General features: G+C 47.9%; 1 protein-coding gene across 1 annotated transcript; it reads left to right on the top strand.

Moving 5' to 3' along the window:
• Positions 1-23,294: 23,294 nt before the first annotated feature.
• LOC119962144 (histone H2B 1.2-like) lies at positions 23,295-23,648 on the top strand. Its single transcript, XM_038790110.1, has one exon. It carries the CDS (start codon positions 23,295-23,297, stop codon positions 23,646-23,648), a length of 354 nt encoding a protein of 117 aa, XP_038646038.1.
• Positions 23,649-24,601: the final 953 nt, after the last annotated feature.

The following is a 24,601-nucleotide window of genomic DNA, read 5'->3' on the forward strand; positions in this document are numbered from 1 at the left end:
TATTTTGAGGCTATGCCCCCTAGTTCTGCTGTCACCCGCCAGTGGAAACAACCTGCCCGCATCTATCCTATCTATTCCCTTCATAATTTTAAATGTTTCTATAAGATCCCCCCTCATCCTTCTAAATTCCAACGAGTACAGTCCCAGTCTACTCAACCTCTCCTCATAATCCAACCCCTTCAGGTCTGGGATTAACCTAGTGAATCTCCTCTGCACACCCTCCAGTGCCAGTGCGTCCTTTCTCAAGTAAGGAGACCAAAACTGAACACAATACTCCAGGTGTGGCCGCACTAACACCTTATACAATTGCAACATAACCTCCCTAGTCTTAAACTCCATCCCTCTAGCAATGAAGGACAAAATTCCATTTGCCTTCTTAATCACCTGTTGCACTTGTAAACCAACCTTCTGTGACTCATGCACTAGCACACCCAAGTCTCTCTGAACAGCGGCATGCTTTAATATTTTATCATTTAAATAATAATCCCGTTTGCTGTTATTCCTACCAAAATGGATAACCTCACATTTGTCAACATTGTATTCCATCTGCCAGACCCGAGCCCATTCACTTAACCTATCCAAATCCCTCTGCAGACTTCCAGTATCCTCTGCACTTTTCGCTTTACCACTCATCTTAGTGTCATCTGCAAACTTGGACACATTGCCCTTGGTCCCCAACTCCAAATCATCAATGTAAATTGTGAACAATTGTGGGCCCAACACGGATCCCTGAGGGACACCACTAGCTACTGATTGCCTAGGCTTGGGCTTGTGTTTGGGGTCGGGGACACCAGAAGGTCCGCGTCATTGCCAGGTGATCCTGCAAGACACAAGGCAAGGTGCATGATTGGACCTCAGGTCAAGATGGCGGGTAGTGGTGGATGGTGGGTGGGGGCATGCGCTGCTGTGGGTGAAGGGGGCCTGTGGGGGTGAAGGGGGCTCTGTGTGTAGGATGTTGTGTGGCTGGTGGGGGTGCTGGTGGTGGAAGGAGCAATGTGGAGGAGGTGTACTGGCCCAGGTTGGAAGTAACAGTGAATCTGGCCCATTGGATGGAGGATGATGCTCTGGTGCTGTGTAGTGTTCAACAACGTCTGGATCACACTGGAGATCGTGGTCGGCCAAGGACAGAGCAGTGGAGCAGTGACCACCATAGAGGTCGGCTCAGGGTGCAGAAGTGAGGATGCACTGGCTCCCACCAGATTACCTGCCATGAGAATGCCACCATAATGTTCACAGCACAGCTGTCATCCCCACCCTCCACCAGCGCAGTGACACACTCCTCAGTGGGCGACAGTAGTGGACAGACATCTAGGACACATTCCGGTGTGCACCACACAGTTGCAGAATTCCATAAGGTGGACGCAGGAATGCCCAGGCAAGACATGAGTCGGAGGTCGGCTGGTCCCAGCGCCCAGCTGGGTCCCAGTCAGACGCTGAGCATCTGGACCAGGTTTACCCGGAGCTGTTGCAGACGATAGGGTGCAGCCGTGAAATTCAGAGGGGAAATCAACAACTCTCCAGCAGGTCCAGGGCCAGTTAGAGGAGTCCCAGAGGCTAGAGGCACAGGAGATGGCAACGGCAGTGTTTGGCACCGAGGCCAACACTGCTAGGTGGCAACGGCAGTGGGGAGCCTGGTGCACAACGTTGGCGGGTTGAGTGGAAGTGTCCAAGGCGTGGTTCAGTCGGTCAAGGCCATGGCTGAGCGCCTCGACTGCATGTCGCAGGAGGACGTGACCTCGTACCAAGGGGACCCTCATGAGACAATGAGGAGCATGTCCCAGCCCCAGGTGGGATTAGCCAAAGTACTGTGAAACATGTATCAGTCTCAGGTGGGCATGGAAGAGGTGCACCAGAGCATGTCCCAGTCACTGAGGGGTGTCGCCGAGGACGTCAACACTGTCTGCCGACATTGTGGAGCCGCCAGTGCTGGCAGAGTCAGATGAGGCAGGGGCAGACTGGTCTCGATCCAGCTGCCCCTCTATCCCAAGGTAAATCCAGGGTCCTATGGACACCGACCGGGAGCTTGGGGCGCTGGGTGTTAACCCGAAGCCATCCTACGGAATGGCTACAACCAGCTCCCCTGAGTTCCATCCCCCCCTGACAATGACGTGCCTCGCAGTCAGCACCTGGTACAGTGCGGCACGGCAGGCATAGGCTGGCCGCCATGTGCATCAAAGGACATGGGACGTGGTCAGCAGCAGGCTGTCACCTATTTTGATTTGCAACTGGGGACATACCTAGACGTAGAAGCAGAGCACAGGATGCTAAGCATGTCAAGGATCACTGAGAGGGCACTAGGGGGGGGGGGGGGGGTGGGGGGGGGGGGGGGGGGGGGGGTGGTCGGGGGTAATTGGGACGTGCAGAGTAAGGGGGTGTCCGGGAGGGGTGGGATGAGTGGGGCAGCACCATCGGAAAAGTGAGCCAGTCGGGGACACTTCCAATCTGTTGACCTCGACCAAAATGACACCTCTGGCACTTTTGGCGGGGGTCAGTCAATGGCATGGATTGAGGAGCACTGGCACACAGCGGGTTATCATCACCTCTCTGTCCTTGACCTTGACCTGCTGGCTGTGCTGTAAAACTCACCCTGCCATTTTCTATCCAGCAGACATCAGCAGAAAAAGGACTCTGTCCAGGTTTGAATACCAGGCTCCCAAGCGACACTCTTTTTACAGGAACTTCTGAACGTCTGTATTAACGCCACAAGACTAACTAATCTCTACGTGATTGTCCCATCATGGAAGTCATCGCCACAAGAAGAGTGTATTATCCAGCATCAGACTTAAGCCTGCTGACTCAGTGAAAGAAAACAACATTGAACTTTGGCTTTAGATGCTGGACTCAATTCTTTTTGTGTCTGTGTTCTTTGCAATGTACTTCATTCTTTTCTCTATCTTTCAATGTATGAATGTACCAGGGGCTACGTGGCAACATAGGATTAGTGTGTGCAAATAAACTAACTATCTGAGTTCACCCTATTTTGTGTTTGCTGTTATCAATAGAAATTGGATCACGTCAAACTGAGGGGTTGGGAAATATGCTGTTGCTTATAAAGGGGGGAATGGAGCAAAGTCAAAACACCTTTCTGTTTACGGTTCGATGGTTAGAGGGGAAATCAGGGCTGTTTAAATTAAAACCCTTCCTGTCCATAACAAATATAATAATCTGACATAGTCTCGCTCACTGAACCATGCTAACATTCACTCCCTCCACCATGGTGCACAGTGACAGCAGTGTGTACAAACTACAAGATGCACTGCAGCAACTCGCCAAACCTCCTTTGACAACACCTTCCAAACCTGCGACCTCTATCGCCTAAAGGATAAAGACAGCAGATGCATGGGAACACCAACACCAACACCTATACGTTCCCCTCCAAGTCACACTTCGCCCTGACTTGGAAATATAGAATCATAGAATTTACGGTGCAGAAGGAGGCCATTCGGCCCATCGGGTCTGCACCAACCCTTGGAAAGAGCACCGTACTTAAGCCCACAGCTCCACCCTATCCCCGTAACCCAGTAACCCCACCTAACCTTTTTGGACACTACGGGCAATTTAGCATAACCAATCCACCTAACCTGCACATCTTTGGACTGTGGGAGGAAACTGGAGCACCCGGACACCAGACACGGGGAGAATGTGCAGACTCCGCACGGACAGCGACCCAAACCGGATATTGAACCTGGGGTCTTTTAGCGGTGAGGCAACAGTGCTAACCAATGTGCTATCGGGCTGCCCTTTATATCATTGTTTCTGTCGCTGAATCAAAATCCTGGAAATCCCTCCCTAAAAGCACTGTGGGTGTACCTGCACCATGTGGATTGCAGCAGTCCACCACCACCCTCTCAAGGGGCTGGTTTAGCACAGTGGGCTAAATAGCTGGCTGGTAATGCAGAACAAGGCAGCAGCACGGGTTCAATTCCTGTACCGGCGTCCCTGAACAGGTGCCGGAATGTGGCGACTAGGGGCTTTTCTCTATAACTTCATTGAAGCCTGCTTGCGATTATTATTATCAGGGCAATTAGAGATGGGCAATAATTGCTGGCCTAGCCAATGAAGTCCACATTGTGTGAATGATAAATGCACATTGGCCAGTGCAAGCTATCCCTGGAGTCCACCTCTGGGTGGGGCCAGCGGCACTGAGGCTCAACCAAAAATTTGTAATCATCATGAAAACCATAAAAACCTGTAAAATTAGTCATAACATCAGCAAAACATAAGCTTATCAACAGTACATCCATATTATGCAATGGCAATCACGTAACCAGTACATGCCATGTGTGCAGCAGCTACACCCCTATTACATCCCCAGCAAACCAAACAGACACCTGCTATTACTAACCCATCTTGACAATATAACCAAGAAGAAATAAGCAGCAAATAGGGAATCAGATTTGTAAAGCAAGGGAACTAGGTAAATGTCCAACATCACAATCGAACCAGGGACACCGGTAGAATCACTAAAGAAGTTTATATATACCCCTCATATCACCAGCGAGCCAGCCAACTCACCATGAACAAAGAACATCGAACAAAAAAAAGTACAACACAGGAAGAGGCCCTTCGGCCCTCGAAGTCTGCGCCGACCATGCTGCCCATCTGAACTAAAATCTTAAAGAACAAAGAAAAAATTGATTGGAGAGGTTTTGACTGTTCAGGGAATCAAGGGAGCAGGTAGAAAAATTGAGTCAGAATTGAAGGCCAGTCATATCGAATGGTGGAGCAGGCTCATGCAGATCCTGCTCCTTGATGTGTTCTCGTCAGATCAGAATGGAGCAGGTAGAAAAATGGAGTCAGAATTGAAGGCCAGTCATATCGAATGGTGGAGCAGGCTCATGCAGATCCTGCTCCTTGATGTGTTCTCGTCAGATCAGAATGGAGCTGGATTCAGCCTCATTGTACATGGATTGAATCAGCAGAACAAACGGAAAATCACCTGATGACTTCACGGCAGCACGGTAGCATGGTGGTTAGCATAAATACTTCACAGCTCCAGGGTCCCAGGTTCGGTTCCCGGCTGGGTCACTGTCTGTGCAGAGTCTGCACGTCCTCCCCGTGTGCGCGTGGGTTTCCTCCGGGTGCTCCGGTTTACTCCCACAGTCCAAAGATGTGCGGGTTAGGTGGATTGGCCATGCTAAATTGCCCTTAGTGTCCTAAAAAATAAGGATAAGGGGGGGGGGGTTGTTGGGTTACGGGTATAGGGTGGATACGTGGGTTTGAGTAGGGTGATCATTGCTCGGCACAACATCGAGGGCCGAAGGGCCTGTTCTGTGCTGTACTGTTCTATGTTCTATTTTCTATATTCACCTTGAAAGCAGACCACGTACAGCCCTATCATGTGACCGGTGAACCAGAGGCAGCTCACATATGTCACCAAGGAATTACAGGCACCACTATTACACCACAAAGCCCATATTATGTCACCTACATGAATGCCCACACCAACCTCTTTCACTCTCACATTTGATGCTCTTGTGATGCAAGACCAGGGTTTGCTACCGCCCCTAGACAGTACACCAGAAGTGAGCCTGCTTACGCAATGAGCTATATTAAAGGATTGTTCATTTGATGAATGTGGATAATGTTAGTTAGGCAGTTTGTCAACCTGTTGTTTTCTGAAGTGTAAATATTAAAAACAGTCTGTCCCTCAGACAAAGAACTGTGTCGTTTTGATGGATTTACACTCCAAGCCGTCATTGTGCCAGTTAATCAAACTCTGGTCTTCAGAAGTACATGCATCCCACAACCATCATTTTCTTACATTTGACAGCTGGCCTGACGTATCTGCTCAAGTAATGAGAGCTTGTATTCAGAGGACAGTGCACCAATGTCAGCTATATCGCAATATTACACCTAAGTCTTTATATGACTTTTAGAATTTAATCAGCCAGTTCACACTGACAGAAACCTATCACGTTGAAGGACACCTGCATCCATTAAATACCAAACCTGTCATCTCCGTGGCTCCAGGCACTTCAAGGTTACTGAAATGCTTTCATTTTTTTAACTGTTTTTAGCCTTAGTTGTCAGAAGGTCTTAAAAGCGATATCCACCTAACTAAAGGTGCTACACGTAGTCTGCACCCTCTATCAGTGAGTACAAGACTCACTGTTACAGTGCGCTTAGATTACACTCTTCTCCAGGAACATACACTGCTCTATATTATGGAAACATTTGTTCTATGTGGCAGTGATGTGTAATGACAATAGGAGCTATGTTTAACATGACATCTTTTACATTCATATATGATTGTCCTTGGAAATTCCATTGCTATCTTAATCTAAACCTGATTTTAATGTGGGCACTGAACCTAAACATTCCTCCTCCACCCTTCCCCCCCCCCCCCCCCCCCCCCCCCCCAACCATGCTGCCTGCCTGCTCTACTTCAGTATCTAGAAACAGGTCACGTATCAGCTCCAAGCTAAAGTGGGAATCGGTGTCTTCTTCGAATCATAGGATGCAGATTTCTAATTTAAAAGGGGTTTATTGTCTCGTATATGTAGGTACCTGCCCACCTGTCAGTAGGTCAGAATGGTGTCAGCTGTATCGCCTCTGTAATGAGATGGTTACGTTGCCAACACTATTTTGAGACTATTCGCACCAGGAGCGGGCTGGGAAAATGGGACCTGGCAGTCAACCTTGCAGCTCTACAGTCTGTTCTTGCCTCCAAAATGGCATCCACGGTGTGCGTGTCCGCTTCTGGTGTTAACGCCATTTTGGTGAGAGCCTCAACACACGTAAGGGCAGCGTCCTATGGAAGAATGCAGAATTGTAGAATTGCAAACTCTATTGGTGATTCACTAAAGAAGTTAGGGAAAGCATCACACTTCAGGAAAAGCATTTAACTGCGCAAAGATGCATGGCAGGTCAGATGATATGTCACAATATAAAGAACAGCAGAGAATGGCTAAAAGGTTAATCAGGAGAAATAAATTAGAGTATGAACAGAAGCTGGCTAGAAATATAAATACATAAAGCTAGAGTTTCTGCAGGGATTTAAAAAGGGGAGGAGTATGTAAAGTGACTGTTGGTCCGGGAGAGAGTGGCGAGCTAATAGTAGATAATATGGAGATTTTAATAACCAGCACGGGACATACGGTATGGGGATGTTTGTTTCCCTGTGCTGCTCGGGTAGTATGGGTTCCCCGACTTGGGGGGGGGAGGGGGGGGGGGGGAGGAGGGGGGGTTGGTAACAGGTCGGCCAGTGTGGAACTGACCAACAAGACAGAAAGTACACAGTGAGGATTGTACATATTGTTGTTCGAATTAATGTCTTTACTCAAACTCGCTGTGGACTCCCCATGCCTTAGTAAACAGGCGATGAGGGTAAAACTGGAGCTGTTGACGTGTAACTTTTCCAGCTGAGCCACCTCCCAAAATTTTTATTTTGGACTATGGGAAGGAGTTGGTTGGTTTACGTTGTTCCTGTTTGGGCGGTTGGATGCAGCACGGTAGCCTTGAGGATAGCACAATTGCTTCACAGCTCCGGGGTCCCAGGTTCGATTCCGGCTTGGGTCACTGACTGTGCGAAGTCTGCACATTCTCCCCGTGTGTGCGTGGGTTTCTGCCGGGTGCTCCGGTTTCCTCCCACAGTCCAAAGATGTGCGGATTATGTGGATTGGCCATGATAAATTGCCCTTAGTGTCCAAAATTGCCCTTAATGTTGGGTGGGGTACTGGGTTATGGGGATAAGGTGGAGGTATTGACCTTGGGTAGGGTGCTCTTTCCAAGAGCCGGTGCATACTCGATGGGCCGAATGGCCTCCTTCTGCACTGTAAATTCTATGATAAATTCTATGACCCCAGTCTGGTCATCTGCAATCGGTGCGCACAGCAAATGCTTTTTCATAGCCAGCAATGTCACGGAAAATGAGCGCTGGGCCGAGGTTCTGCTGCTGGGCTGTGGAATTTGGAGTGGTCCGGGGCCTCGCTTTTCCGGCATTGCTGGCACAACATTTTGACCCAACTCTGCCTGACTTTGCTTTGCGATAGCAGAGCGGTTCACTGGGGAGTCCGTTGCCGCGCTGCTGCTGGACTTCGGAACAGCACCAGGTTTTGTGAGTACGGCATTATATTAGCTGACATGCTTCATGGCCGGTTGGTCTGCGGGATGAACAACAGTGACATTTGAAAAGCGTGATGGATGTTACCTTGTGGCTGGAAGCCTTGCAAATTAGGACGCATAAGGGTTGTTCGCTGCCGGAGATGACAAATTGCGATCCGATGTGACACCATTCATTCAGATCTTTTACAGGCGGGACTTTGCTCATCTGCGAAGTGCATTTGGAGAATACTATTAAATGCTTAACTCGGACATATTGCACACACCAGTTATGGTGAAATGTCTGATACATTCCAAATGGGCAAGCTAAACCTGGTGCAATATTCACAGAACCAGCTAACTTTTCTTTTAGCAACAGAGCTTTGTGCAGCTATAATAAAAACAAAAAAAAAAACACAAGAAAGCTTCTGGACAACAGTTCTCTCGTATTTCGGCAGGCGCTGCAAATCTCCCTTTTCCAAGATAGTGCTACATGGGGCATTGTGGTGATATGGGATATGGAGCTGAATGGTGTCTGGCATCGCCCCCCATGAGGTCCCTCTGTGGCTTGGAAAGAGCGCCACGACGATTCGGGCCTTGGGTTGATGGGTCAGGCACCGTGTTGCACACCATCCCAGGCTCGGCTAATGGCGACTCCGCCCCCTGTGTGACGTGTTGGGGTGTCAGGCCAGATGTAATCACAGGCGAGATATGCACCCACTGGTCCTGCTCCTCTATTCTATGGCACCCTACTGGAGCAAAAATGCTTTTGTCATCCGGCTGTACGAGAACTGCACCTGTTTCTTCCTCTTCGTCTTCCTTGGATTTTTCTTCTTCTTTGTTGTCTTCGCCTCCTCATCACCCTTTGAATGAGACTTTGGACTTTGTGGGGGAACAATGCAATAACCATCATGGAACATACATAGACTTACATAGAATTAACAATGCAGACGGAGGCCATTCAGCCCATCGAGTCTGCACCGACCCTTGGAAAGTGCACCCTACTTAAGCCCACACTTCCACCGTATTCCCGTAACGGAACCTAATCATTTTGGACATTAAGGGCAACTTAGAATGGCCAAACCATCTAATCTGCACATGATTAGACTGTGAGAGGAAACCGGAGCACTCTGAGGAAAACCACACAGACACAGGGAGAATGTAAAGACTCCACACAGACAGTGACTCAAGCTGGGAATCAAACCTGGGACCTTGGCGCTGTGAAGCAACAGTGCTAACCACTATGCTACCATGCCACCCTGGGCTACTGTGTCGCTACGGCTGCGTTGTTGGTTTGATTGTTTCCCTGTGCTCCTTAGGGAGTACACGATCCCTTGGTATAGGCAGGGTAGCTTATCTGTATCTGTATAAAAGGCCAGCTAGTGTGGAACTGACCAGCAAAGGAGAGGGTACCCAGTGGGTTTTAACCCTGCCTCATGTTGTTCTCCTAAATATCTTTACTTAAACTCGCTGTGGACTCCCCACGCATTACTTAAGAAATAGTGGATTAAATTAACACATTTTTGCTTCACGATAGAGGATACAAAAAACATTCCAGTAATAGCTATTAATCGTAGATGGAATGGAGAGGGGAACTCAGTGAACAATCACTAGGGAAGCAGTAGTGAGCAAACTGATGGAGTTGTGAGCTGACAGTCTCTGGGTCCCGATGGACTTCATCCGAGGATCTTAAAATAGGTGGCTATTGAGGCAGTAGCTGCATTGGTGTTAATTTTCCAAAATTCACCAGATTCTGGAAAGGTTCCATCAGTTGAAAAGTAACAAATATAATCCATCTTTTAAGAAGGGAGGGAGATAGAAAACAGGAAACTATAGGCCAGTTTGCCTGACATCTGTAATGGGGTGGAGAGGGTGGGGGGGAGGTGTTTGAATAGATCTTCCAGGAGGCTATAGCTGGGCACTTAGAAAACTTTAAGATAATTGGGAAGCGTCTGCAGCTTTGTGAAAGAAAAATCATGTTTAACCTATTTATTGGAGTCCTTTGAAGGATTAACATGTGTTCTGGATAAAGGAGCCTGTGGATGTGCTGTACTTGAATTTCCTGAAGGCAGGTGCCACAGAAAAGGTTATTGCAGAAAATAAAAGGCCACGGTTGAGGAGGTAAAATATTAGAATAGAAGAAGACAGTCGTGTGGAGTTGCACTTTCTCCCCGTGTCTGCATGGGATTCCTTCGGGTACTCCGGTTTCCTCCCACAGTTGAAAGATGCGATTGCTGTGCCGTTGGCGATGACCTTTGCGTCCTCACTCTCCACTGGAGTAGTACCGGATGATTGGAGGGAGGCGAATGTTGTTTCCCTATTCAAGAAAGGGAATAGGGAAATCCTTGGGAATTACAGACCCATCAGTCTTACGTCTGTGGTGAGCAAAATATTGGAAAGGATTCTGAGAGATAGGATTTATGATTATTTAGAAACACATAGTTTGATTAAAGATAGTCAGTATGGCTTTGTGAGGGGCAGGTCATGCCTCACAAGACTCATTGAATTCTTTGAGGATGTGATGAGACACATTGATGAAGGTCGGGCAGTGGATGTGGTGTGTATGGATTTCAGTAAGGCATTTTATAAGGTACCCCATGGTAGGCTCATTCAGAAAGTTAGGGAGCATGGGATACAGGGAAATTTGGCTGTCTGGATACAGAATTGGCTGGCCGAAAGAAGACAGCGAGTGGTAGTGGATGGAAAGTATTCTGCTTGGAGGTCAGTGACCAGTGGTGTCCCGCAAGGATCTGTTCTGGGACCTCTGCTCTTTGCAGTTTTAATAAATGACTTGGATGAGGAAGTGGAAGGGTGGGTTAGTAAGTTTGCTGATGACACAAAGGTTGGGGGAGTTGTAGATAGTGTTGAGGGTTGTTTCAGGTTACAACAGGACATTGACAGGATGCAGAGCTGGGCTGAGAAGTGGCAGATGGAGTTCAACCTTGATAAATGTGAAGTGATTAATTTTGGAAGGTCGAATTTTAATGCTGAATATCGGGTTAAAGGCAGGATCTTGGAAGTGTGGAGGAACAGAGGGATCTTCGGGTCCACGGATCCTTCAAAGTTGCCACCCAGGTTGATAGGGTTGTTAAGAAGGCGTATGGTGTGTTGGCTTTCATTAACAGGGGGATTGAGTTTAAGAGCCGTGAGGTTTTGCTGCAGCTTTATAAAACTCTAATTAGACCACACTTTGAATATTGTGTCCAGTTCTGGTCGCCTCATTATAGGAAAGAGCGGGTACAGAGAAGATTTACCAGGTTGATGCCTGGACTGGAGGGCATGTCTTATGAAGAAAGGTTGTGGGAGCTTGGGCTTTTCTCACTGGAGTGAGGAAGGCAGAGAGGTGACTTGATAGAGGTGTACAAGGTGATGAGAGGCATGGATAGAGTGGTTAGCCAGAGACTTTTCCCCAGGGTGGAAATAATTGGGGGGGGACATAATTTTAAGGTGATTGGAGGAAGGTATAGGGGAGATGTCAGAGGTAGGTTCTTTACACAGAGAGTGGTGGGTGTGTGGAATGCACTGCCAGCAGAGGTGGTGGAGTCAGAGTCATTCGGGACATTTAAGCGACTCTTAGACAGACACATGGACAGCAGTAAATTGAAGGGGTATAGGTCAGGTTTGATCTTAGATTAGGATAAATGGTCGGCACAACATCGTGGGCTGAAGGGCCTGTACTGTGCTGTACTGTTCGATGTTCTATGTTCGATGTGCAGGTTCGATGGATTGACCATGCTAAATTGCCCCTTAGTGTCCAAAGATTAGGTGTTGTTATGGGGCTGTGGGGATACGGTGGGGTGTGCATCTAGGTAGGGTGCTCTTTCAGAGGGTCAGTGTAGACCCGATGGGCTGAATGGCCTTCTTCTTCACTGTAGGGATCCTATGATTCTATGAAGACTGACTGCCTGACAGGAAACAGAGGGCATGCATAAATGGGTTCTTGTCTGATTGGCAGGATGTGATGAGTGGAGTCCCATCAGAGCGAGCGATGGCCATGGTTGTTAAATTTGCAAATTACACAAAGATAGGTCAGAAATTATGTTGTGAAGGAGACATAAGTAATTTGCAGATGGATATGGATAGGTTGAGTAGGTGGGCAAAAATCTGGCAGACGGAGTATAACATGGGAAAGTTTGAAGTTGTTCACTTTGGCAGGAAGAATAAAAAACATCAGAGGATTATTTAAATAGAGAATGATGGCAGAATTCCGAAGTGCAAGGCGATCTCGGTGTTCCCGTCATGAGTCACTAACAGTTGGTATGCAGGTGCAGCACATAATCAAGAAGGCTAATGGAATGCTGTGCTTCATTACGAGAGGAATTGAATATAAATGTAAAGGCGTTCTGCTTCAGTTATACAGGGCATTGGTGAGACCACATCTTGAATGATGTGTGCAGTTTTGGTCTCCTTATTTTAGGAAGGATGTAAATGCGTTGAAATCCGTTCAGAGGAAGTCCACTAGATTAATACCTGGAATGAGCAGGTTGTCTTTTGTGGATAGTTTGGAAAGGCTGGATTTGTTTCCACTGATGTTTAGAAGAGAGGGGTGACTGGATTAAAGTGAATAAGATCCTGAATGGCCTTGACAAGGTGGACTTGGAAATAATGTTTCCTCTTGTAGGTGAGCTAGGGCCCACTGTTTTAACATTAGGTGTCACCCTGTTAGGACAGAGATGTGGAGATTTTCTTTCTCTCCGGTTGTGTGACTCCGGATCTCTCTGACCCAGAAGGCAATGGAAGCGGGTTCACTGAATACTTTTGAAGTGGAGGTTGATAGATTTTTCTTGGGCATGGGAATCAAAGGTTACAAGGAGTCAATGGGAATTTGGAATTTGAAACAGAAACAGATCCGCCATAAAGTTATTGAATGCCGGAGCAGGCTCAAGGGGCTGAATGGCCTACTGCTGCTCCTATTTCTTTGACATCAAGGAGCTTGTAAAATTGATTTGACGCCATGCTGTCATTTTGGAACTCAGCAATCCAGCTAAGGCTGCCTCTCTTACACACACAGTTGAACGTGTGTTCAGCAGCAGCAAGAACCCCCACCAGCAGCACTATTTAAAAGGAGCATCAGCTACTTTCAAGTTAGATGCTGATTGATTTATATTGGTTCTTGCTTTGATTTGAGAAGTGTTTGATATTCAGAGTTGTTTACAGTTCCTGAGGTCTGGTGTGGGATGTGGGTGCCGCTGGCTCAGCCAACGTTTGTTGCCCATCCCTAATTGCCCTTGAGAAGGTGGTGGTGACTGCCTTCTTGAACCGCTGCAGACCATCTGGTGTATGTACACCCACTGCTGCTCGAGTGGGAGTTTCAGGGTTTTGACCCACCATTCAGGAACAGTGATATATTTCCAAGTCAGGATGGTGTGTGGTTCCTAAGGGAACCTGCAGGTGTTTTTGTTCCAATCTGCTGCCCTAATCCTCCTGGGTGACAATGGTTGCGGGTTTGGGAGGTGCTGTGAAGGGGACTTTGTGAATTGCCGCAGTGCAATTTGTAGCTGGTACATTCTACTGCCAACATGCATCTGTGGTGGAGGCAGTGAATGCTTAAGATGCTGGATGGGGTGTCAATCAAGTAGGCTGCTTTGTTCTGGATAGTGTCAGGTTTCTTGAGCGTTGAGGAAGGTGAGTGGGGAGTATTCTTTCACAAGCCTGACTTGTGCCTTGTAGATGGTGGACAGACTTTGACGAATCAGGAGATTAGTCACTCGCAGCAGAATGCCCAGGCTCTGATTTGCTCTTGTAGCCACAGTATTTATATGGCTTGACCAATTCAGTTTCTGGTTAAAGGTAACCCCCAGGATAACCCCCGTGTCTGCACGGATTTCCCCTGGGTGCTCCAAAGATGTGCAGGTTAGATGCATTGGCCATGATAAAATTGACTCTTATTGTCCACGAAAGTACAGGTTTGGTGGGGTTACAGGGATAGGGTGAGGGAATGGATCTAGATAGGGTGCTCTTTCAGAGAGTTGGCGCAGACTCAATGGACCGAATAAGCGAATGACAGGGGCTGTTTAGCACAGGGCTAAATCGCTGGCTTTGAAAGCAGACCAAGTGGGCCAGCAGCACGGTTCGATTCCCGTACCAGCCTCCCCGAATAGGCGGCGGAATGTGGCGACTAGGGGCTTTTCACAGTAACGTCATTTGAAGCCTACTCGTGACAATAAGCGATTTTCACTTTTCACTTTCACCTCCTTCCATACTGTAGAGATTCTATGATTCTATTCTATGGTTCTACGTTAATAGTGGGGGATCCAGCAATGGAATTGACATTGAATATCAAGGGTAGATTGTTAGATTGTCTCTTATTGGAGATGGTCATTGCCTGGCACTTATGTGGTGCAAATGTTTCTTGCCATTTATCAGCCGAAGCCTGAATGTAGTCCAGGTCTTGCTGCAAATGGGCATGGAGCAAGACCTGAATAACGCCCAGGGTATGTACTGAAGAACATCATCCTGATTTCAAAAGATTTTGCATTCACCACTTACTACCAGACATGGGTGCAGCAGTATGCATCACTTTGGCCTAAATTATGAGCGAAAGAATGAACAAAGGTAACATAGAACAGGACAAGCTTCTGGAAGATGGAGGAGAGAAGGGAGATGGACTATCAATAATAATCCATATCTGTTCAAGATATTCAGTGAACCTCGGTGATGGACAGTGAGTCAGGCATTGCTTCCTGACTAAATTCTAATGTTTGCAGCAGCCATTTGTGCACCCTCAGAGCCGGACGAAGAAGAGGGCATTACCAGTTGCCGTAAAGATAACCAGGAATCTTTATGCAGTGATTCCTTCCAGGCTGGAGCAGTTGACATTTGTAACATGTCACAATCTGTCAACCATTGTTGTCTATGGGATGTCACCAAGGCTCCGTATTTCAGGACAGCTGAATAGATTTCATTCCTTCTTGCCAGAGATAATCAGGCACAGAGTCCAACCATCACTTGGATTTCAGACATCATTATGGTGCTCTGATGGCACTGAACTTGGTAGGCAGCACGTGCCAATTCTGAGCTGTATCATAACCAGGAGGGATTTCACTCCCTCAGGGGCAGCACGGTAGCATGGTGGTTAGCATAAATGCTTCACAGCGCGATTCCAGGTTTGATTCCCGGCTGGGTCACTGTCTGTGCGGAGTCTGCACGTCCTCCCCGTGTGTGCGTGGGTTTCCTCCGGGTACTCTGGTTTCCTCCCACAGTCCAAAGTTGTGCGGGTTAGGTGGATTGGCTATGCTAAATTGCCCTTAGTGTCCTAAAAAATAAGGTTAATGGGGGGGGGTTGTTGGGTTACTGGTATAGGGTGGATATGTTAACTTGAGTGGGGTGATCATTGCTCGGCACAACATCGAGGGCCGAAGGGCCTGTTCTGTGCTGTACTGTTTTATGTTCTATGTTCTATCGTCTAACTGGTTTGAAAACGGTGTGCAGCACCGAATGCATGTTAAGCCCAGTGTAGCAGCATTAATCATGGAGCCGTCATCCTGTGGCCGTCTGCTGCGCCATCTAGATTTGAGCTAACAAACTAAACCAAAGGGTGGTTACAGGGGCAACAATCATTTGGCAAAATGTCCCAGGACCCCCGTGCATACCCACGTGTTGACAACATGCATATAACAAATGCTATTCTGCCACATGATTCATTAGGCTGCTGATGCAATGGTTTGACTGCCTGGGCTGTTCTGGAGGAGCCCTGCAGCCCTGAACAGAGTATGTATCAAGACCTGTGATGGTCTGCTGCATGTTACACAACCTTACCATCATTTTTGTTTTAGAAATTTCGAGTACCCAATAAATTTTTTCCAATTAAGGAGTACTTTAGCGTGGCCAATCCACCTACACTGCACATCTTTTGGGTTGTGGGGGCGAAACCCACGCAAACACGGGTAGAATGTCCAAAATCCACACAGACAGTGACCCAGAGCCGGGTTCCAACCTGGGATCCCGACACCGTGAGGCAGCAGTGCTAACCACTGCTTCACCATCTGCCCTAACCTTACCATCATGAGGGCACAGTTATGGTATCACAATGGGTGAGAATACATGTCAGGATTCAGCTTTTCTTTCCCACACCTGGATGGATTGTAACACGATAATAGGGATGACGCTGCTAATTAGTGTCTGTACTTAATCCTTTCTGTGTTGATTTCAAATAACTCAGTGTAACAGGCTTTCTTGAGTTTAAACACAAAGGGATTGCCTATTATTGTGCTAAAAACCCAGCCAGATAAAGATATAAATATATTTAGTTTGGGTAAATTAAGGTTCACTGATAAAAGACCAAAAAATACAGAGTTCATTGTTTATGATTCCTTTGTTGTTGCTCATGGCTGAGACATTAGCCGCGAATGAACCAAATGGGAACTATGTCCCATTGCGAGCTCGATTAGCCATGTATTTCCCAGCATTCACACAGCCGAGAAACACAACGCTATCCAATGCGAATCCGGTTAGAAATGGGGCCTCAGAAGGGAACGCGAGGCCGAGGCCGCACTTAGTCCCTCTGAACTGAGGAGCCCCACTCGCCACAACTCTCAACCTCCCTGACGCAACCCCTGAACAGCCTCCAAGCCCCAACTCACGTCTAAGAGGGTCCTCCGGTCCCCTGCATTCCCCACCCCTCTACCCCTCTGCCCCTGCCCCTGCCCCCACCCCACCCACACCAATGCAGGGCACCCTCCCAGCCCAATATTCACTGAGCAACCGATTCCAGCGTGGCAACTTGACACAACTGGTCTTTCACCCTGGCAGTGCCCCTGCCAGCTGGAAGTGTCACCTGGGCACGTTAGCAGTTCCAGGCTGACACCTTGGTAGTAATGCTAGGATGCCAGGCTGGCACTGCCAAGGTGCCATGCTGGCAGTGCCATACTGGCACCAACAGTGACAGGGTGCCACTAATCCAAGTGGGCAAGCACCTGGGGGCCTCCTACCCCTCTGAGACCCCCATGAGTGCTGTTTTGGCTGCTCCCCGTTAGTGGAGACCAGTACTGATCGGCGGTCAGCCGAGATCTCCAAGAGTGAGATTAGCTGATACGCTAATATGCAGATTTGCCAATAAGTGATCCCGTCCACAATGGGCGCCCTTCACATTGTGATGTCTTACAAGATCGCATTAGATTTCGAGAGGCATTAGCGAGCCGGGTGGGTCCCGGGACTCGGAGTTCCTGGCATTTACCAGCCATGTTGCACCGTGCGCACTTCCTTTTGGTCACGCAGACACGGGGAGAGAGTGCACACCCCACCCAGACAGTCACCCAATAGCGCATGCAGGGGCGCTAGCTAGGTAGCCAGGCTCAACATGAATATCCTAGAATAATTTACAAGCCCCAAAAACATGCTGCGCTCCATCGCGTTCTCAGGTGGTGGGGTTCTCTGGACTTTGTCTTCCATCGGGTGCAACCCGTCCTTATCAACATGGCATCCAAGGTAGCTGACCACTTTCGCCTGGAACACGGACTTGTCCCTCTTCAGGAGGACACCCATGTCGGAGAACTGGCAGAGGGCCTCTTCTAAGTTGTCCAGGTGCTCCTTCTCAATGGTTCCTGTAATGAGCATTTCGTTCAGGTTGACATATAGCCCGGGAAGCCCTTGGAAGATGTTTTCCATCACCTGCTGAAACATAGGACATGCTGATGATACCCTGAAGGGAAGCCTGATGTTCTCCTCTGACCGTCTGTGGGTGTTGATGGTGACATACTGCCATGATGCCGCATCTATCTCTAACTGGAGGTATGCATGGTTCATGAAAGAGTTGCCGCAGTCAACTTTGCTCTCAGATCTTCTATAGGCGACATGCGGTCCCGGTCTAAGCAGAAGGCCCTGTTCACTGTCATTTTAAAATCGCCACACAGACGGATGAGTTTGTCTGGTTTCAACACTGAGACCACTGGCGCTGCCCACTCCACCAATTGGGCCAGGCATATGATGCCCAAGCTCTCTCGCTGTCTCAATTCATTACCTACTTTTGTAAGTAGGGTTTATGTGACCAGTCGGCTGGGCCTCGAGGTCAACATAAATTTGTGTTCTGGCACCCTTTATTTTTCCCAGGCCCACCTGGAAAACCTCCAGATACTTTCTGAGGACTTCGTACAGACCATCAGTACCCATCCATAGTCTAGAAGACTAGGTCCTGGTCCTTGTACCACTGCCAACAATAGTCTAACTTTTTGATGTCCGCAGGTGACCGGAGTCACCATGGCACCGACGGTGTCAACGATTCCCTGGTACATGTTGCCAGCTGGCCCTTGGTATCACTCATGCCCAGGGGCAGAATTCCCATATGGAGCCTACAGAAGGTTTGTATTCCGATAATCAAGACACCAGACCCATGCCAATTTCCATGTCCAGAGGCTGACCATTGATTTGAAGCTTTATCCTAATTGAAGTTATTTTGGGACCCATGATGCAATTCAGCTGCATTATGTCTTCTTCTTATGGTGGGTCAGTGTGCAAGGCCATGATTCAGGCCGTCTGTGTCACCTGGTCAGGGTGACATGTTCACTGTTGATTCTGGTAGCCTCGGCCGCTACAGGTCCTGCAACCTCAAGTGCAGCACTGTTGTGGGTGCTCCTCATTGTCGGCCGGGTAGATGTCCCCTTGGACCATGGTGGCTCTTGGCCATCGGGTCTGACCACGATGTTGTTTTGGTGGTGACTGGGTCACATGAGCACTGTCCTGGCAGGGCGCCGCACTTCAGGATGGGAGCAGCCCAACGCTGTAATCAACAGAACCCTGGAGCTCCTGGAACCCCTTTCCTGCATTCTCGTGGGAAAGCAACAGTTCTATGGCCCATTTCAGGTGCAAGGCCAGCTCTGCTAATAGCTTACTCTAGTCGCCATATTGTTGATTCCACACACCTAACGATCTCTTCACATCCCAGGGAGGGATGGGCCAAAGACACAATGTTCTGCTAACTTAAGAAGGCGCGTCAGAAATTCCATCACCCACTCCCTGGGATCCATCTGGCTGACTCGCAACAAGTTCCATGAGCTTGTTGAAAGATCTCAAGTCCAGGGCCGATGGTTAGGTGAGGCTCTTGATTACACTGAATGTCAGGGCCCCACAGACAGTCAGGGTTATTACCTTCCGTCCGTCATCTCGAATGATACCATATGCCCGGAAGAAATACCATGGCCGCGATTCTCTGGAGGGAAGACCATTGAAGCAGCTGAAGAGAGTTGGGCTTGGGACACTGCCTTAAGAATCTCCATGATGTGGAGATGCCGGCATTGGACTGGGGTGAGCACAGTAAGAAGTCTTACAACACCAGGTTAAAGTCCAACAGGTTTGATTCAAACACTGCTCGGGCCATCCTGGTGGGGGGGGTGGGGAGAGCTGAATGTGGGTGGGTGCCTTCACGGTGGCCAGGCCCACGATCGGGGGCACCCGATCGGCAGGCAGGCTCATTGCGGGGGGGAGGGGGCTTATGTTCCTCTGCATCGGGCCCCTGGAGAGCTCCGCGGGCCGGCGCGGAGACGGCCATGGCACGAATGTGTGGATCCGCACCGGCCGTGGTTAGCCGACTTTCGCCGCCGGAGCAGCGCACAGCACTCCGGGGCCGTTCTAGCCCCCTAGGAAGGGGTGAATGCCTGGGCCTGGAGGCCCATTGACTCCGGAGTCGCACGAGCATGTTTTGACGCCGGCGTCAACACTTGGCCTGGATTTCTGAGAATCCCAGCCCATATCTGTTCCGTAAACTGGGCCCAGCCTTCCACGCTTGCATGAAAGTCCTCTAGCCTCTGGAAAAGCAGCTTTGTCAAAATTCTGTGCACCACACTCCCATGTTGGAGTATTCCAGTGCAATCTGAACATCCATAATCACAGCTGCTGTTTTTTTCCTCATTGCCAGTATAAATGTTCAGGAGGCGTCCGTATAAATGTTCAGGAGATCTGAGAAGGTAAGTTAAACAACAGTTAACAGAAAGTAAAGGCTGTAACACAGGTTGAAACTCAACAATCCCAGTCGCGACAACGGGAAGTGCCAGTCCCAGTCTGGGTCGGCTTTTAAAGGGCGAATTTGCGAGCCCCAGCTGGGCAGGCCTCCCCCTAAAAGCGAGTAAGCTCGAATTCTATCAGTCCCATGGGGAGATCGATCGCTGTGTCCCTATGGGTCTTGTGAGGGTTATTGCTGGCATAAAAAAGTTAACGGGAATCAGGGGAAATCTCTCCACTGGTTGGAATCATACCGAGCACAATCATTTCAGCCCCAAGGTATCACTGCGGGAGATTCTTAAGGCAGTGTCCCAGGCCCAACTCTCTTCAGCTGCTTCAATGGTCTTCCCACCAGAATAAGTTCAGAAGTGAGGATGATCACTGATGACTGCACAATGTTCAGCATCTCAGATACTGAAGCAATCCATGTCTGTATGAAACAAGACTTGGACAATGTTCAGGCTTGGGCTGATAAGCAGCAACAAACATTTGTGCTGCATCAGTGCCAGGCAATGACCATCCTCAGTAAGAGAATTTCTAACCACCTCCCCTTAACATTCAAAGGCATCACCATCGCTGAATCCCCCACTATCAACATCCTAGAGATTACCATTGACCTAGAAATTAACTGGACTAGCCATATAAATGCTGTGGCTACAAAAACAGGCCAGAGGCGAGGAATCCTGTGGAGAGTAACTCTTCTCCTGACTCCCCAGGTCTGTCCACCAAGGATGAGTGTGATGGAATATGTACCTTTTCGCTGGATGAGAGCCCACACCTGCAACCTCTACCACTCAGAAGGAGAAAGTCAGCAGATACGTGGGAATGCCACCACCTGCATGTTCCCCTCCGAGGCACATCCTGACTTGGAACGTGCTTTTTAACAGCACAGTGGGTATACCTACACCTCATGGGATGCAGTGGCTCAAGAAGATGTAATACAACCATCATCTAAGGGGCAACTAGGGATTAACAATAAATACTGTCCTTGCAAGCAACGGCCACATCGCGTTAAAGAATTGATATTTTTAAAAGAAAATATAGGCCTGAATACAGAGAAACCTTTGAAAGCTCGCTCTCAGTTCATAGATTCATAGAATTCCTACCGTGCCGAAGGAGGTAATTTGGCCCATCGAGTCTGCACTGACCCTCTCAAGGAGCATCCTACAGAGGCCCGCTGCCCTACCCTATCCCTGTGACCCCATAACCCCACCTAACCTGCACATCTTTGGACTGTGGGAGGAAACGGGAGCACCCGGAGGAAACCCACACCATGGGGAAAAAGTGCAAACTCCACACAGGCATTCACTGAAAGCCAGAATTGAATCCAGGTCCCTGGCACTGTGAGTCAGCAGTGCTAACCTCTGTGTCACCATGCCCTTGTCTCTGTACTGTCAATGAATAGCTTAAATACTGACAACATGCCTCATATAGCCCAGGCACCTAATAGGAGCGACATATCCAACCAAATACATATTTGTGGCAAATTACAATATTACAACAAAACAACTCAAAAGGCCCATGGATACTATCATTGCCAAGCACACAGATGCGGAACAGCACTAAAACCTGATCACACAGCAATAACACAGCCTCAGAAAGGACACTTCAGTCCCTCAGGCCAAACCAGCATTTAAAAGAAAGTTAATTGCTAGTCCTCTACAATTTGCCAGCACTATCTGCCTTCACTGTGTCCCTGAACAATCTACAGCAACATTACCACCCTCTGTGCGAAGCAGCTAAACTTCAACTGTCTAAATCTTCCCTTTTGTGAGCTCAAGTTTATTTTCCCAGTTGTTGATGTTGTGGAGCCAGCCCCGAGGGCTCACCGTGTATGTGGATGTAATGTTCAGCTGCAGCATTGGATTCACTCACTGTCATCCCACAACCCTGTACTAAGGACAGTGAAGCGTGTGCACACTGTGTCGTGTCAACGGCACATCAGTGCCTAGCCAGTTTTAATTACATTTAAACCAAAGGGCAACTTCATAAGCAACAAGATTTTCGGAAGAGTATCACCTACACATAATAGCTGTGCGTTAACACAGTGTTTGGATGTTCAGTACACTGCATAACACCAGCTGCAAGAGGTTGACTTTGAAATAAACAGATGTAGATGTTGAGGAGTAGGGCTGGGAGTTTGCGCCAGGTAGCTGGAAAGGTTAAAAATAGCCTGCCTGTGCAGCAGCATCCCTTATGAAAGAGTTGAGATGTAAATGGTCATTCAGGCTTCAGTTAGTGCTTTTCACATGACAGTGACCTGCCTAAGTGCAAAAAATATGTATTTCTCCAAAATGCAGGCAGGACCCTTTAGTCAGTGGGCATTGACGGGGCTGCTTTGTCATTGACAATGTAATATATCACCAGCACCCACCCCCCAACCCCTCTGCACACGCACACGCAATCACTACCTAATGCATCGCATATTTAGCTGGGAAACCTCACAGATGGAGGAGACTGCAGTATGACCATCAGGAGAGTAGAGGCTGAGTGATGTCTTGATGCAGAGGCTGTGACAGATGCAACAGCTCAGCCTTGTAGCAATAACCGTGTTAATACATCCTGCACTCCTGTGATGTGACATTCAACATGAATTATTGTATCTGTGCCACGCATTAAAGCGGGGTAATAAATTTCCATCTGAAGAAAAGAAAGGAAAAATAAACAGCGCAGGGCATTTACGGTTGACACAATCAGCGGGCACACACCATCAGGATCACTTTGCAAACTACCGCAAAAATTAAAAGTATTGTGGAAAAATACTTCAAAATATCCTTTGAGCAGGTCCTCACAACATTTCTATTTCAATGTATAGTCTATTTACAGACACTGTGGTGATTACACATATAATTTGCATAGCCAGTGTTGCAGGTCAAGTAAGGTTTGCATTTATACACTGAATTGCACAACCTCCAGGCACCTCAAAGTCATTCACAGTCAATGAATAACTTTGAAGTGCAGCCTTTGTAATCATAGAATAAAAATCATAGAAAGTTTACAGCACAGGAAGAGGCCACTTGGCCCATCGGGTTGGCACGGAAACCGGGCAGCCAATTTGCACACTACAAGCTCCCATAAACAGTCATGCAATAATAACCACAAGGCTGATTTTATAAATAATGTAGAGATTGAGCATGGGTGATATTATAGATAATATACAGATTTAGTGCTTGGCAGAATTCACCACCAAATTCACTGGGCATCTCATTCAAAATGGGCAGTGCAGTAGATTCCGATATGGGTTTCCCAATATAATGGCATCTTCCGAAACACCAGGAACACACACTAAGATGCCACGGTTTTGAAAATTGAACCCAAGGATGGGCGATGAAAAGGATCTGGCAGTTTCCAAGAAGGGCGGGAAGAAAGCTCTGAAGAAACCTCCAGCCAAGGGCAGCAAGAATTGGAGGCGATCCAGGAAGGAGAGTTACCACATCTACGTTCATAAAGTGATGAAGCAGGTTCGCCCCGACACTGGCAACTTCTCCAAGGCCATAAGCTGCATTAACTCGTTCATCAACGACACCTTTGAACGCATCAGGGGTGAGGCTTCCCGTCTGGTCCATGACAACAAGCAGAGCATCATTAGCTCCTGGGAGATCCAGACCGCCATGCACCTGCGACTGCCCGGGGAACTGGCAAAAACACCGTGTCGGAAGGGACAAAGGCGGTGACCAAATACTCCCTTGCTCATCTAGTCAAATACTCTCACAATGAAGACCAACATATCATTTGCCTTCCTAACAGCTTGCTGCATCTTCATGCTTGCTTTCAATGACTTGTGTACAAGGACACCCAGGTCCCTTTGCAAATCAATATTTCCCAATCTGTCATTATTTAAATAATACTCTGCCATTCTGTTTTTCCTATCGAAGTGAATAACTTCATATGTATCCACCTTATACTACGGGCAGGATTCTCTGGCCGTGGCGATCTGAGGTCAATGGATTTTTCCATTCTACGCGGCTTGCCCATTTTGTTCTTGCAGTGGGCGGGCCTGGAGAATCCAGTCCTACCTTTGCCATGTATTTAACCACTCACTCAACTTGTTTAAATCACCTTTAAGCCTCTTTACTTCCTCCTCACCACTCACAATTTCATCAAGTTTTGTGTCATCAGCAATAGATGGGACCCAAGCACTGACTACCCCACAAGTCACCACCTACCACGACAAAAAAATTACATTTATTCCTACTCTCTGTTTCCTGTCTGCTAACCAATTCTCAATCATTGTCAATACATTATTCCCAATCCCACTTGAATGTTTCACACAAAACCACTTATGTGGAACTTTGTCCAAATGCTTTCTGAAAATCCAAATATCAATACATCCCTTATCTATTCTACTAGTTACGTCCTTAAGAAAACTCCAGTAGGTTTGTCAAACATGATTTACCTTGCATAAATCCATGTTGACTTTGCCTAATTCCATTGACAGTTCCTGAGTGTGCTGCTATCACATCATTTGTAATAGACTCGAGCATTTTCCCAACGATTGATGTTGGACAAACCAGTCTATAATTTTCTGTTTCCTCGCTCCTTTTTTAAATAGCAGGGTTACATGTTCCACACTCTAATCTCCCAGGATTATTCTACAATCTACAGAAGTTTGGAAGATGACAGTCAA

Source organism: Scyliorhinus canicula, chromosome 1 (assembly GCF_902713615.1).
Source record: "Scyliorhinus canicula chromosome 1, sScyCan1.1, whole genome shotgun sequence".
NCBI lineage: Eukaryota > Metazoa > Chordata > Chondrichthyes > Carcharhiniformes > Scyliorhinidae > Scyliorhinus > Scyliorhinus canicula.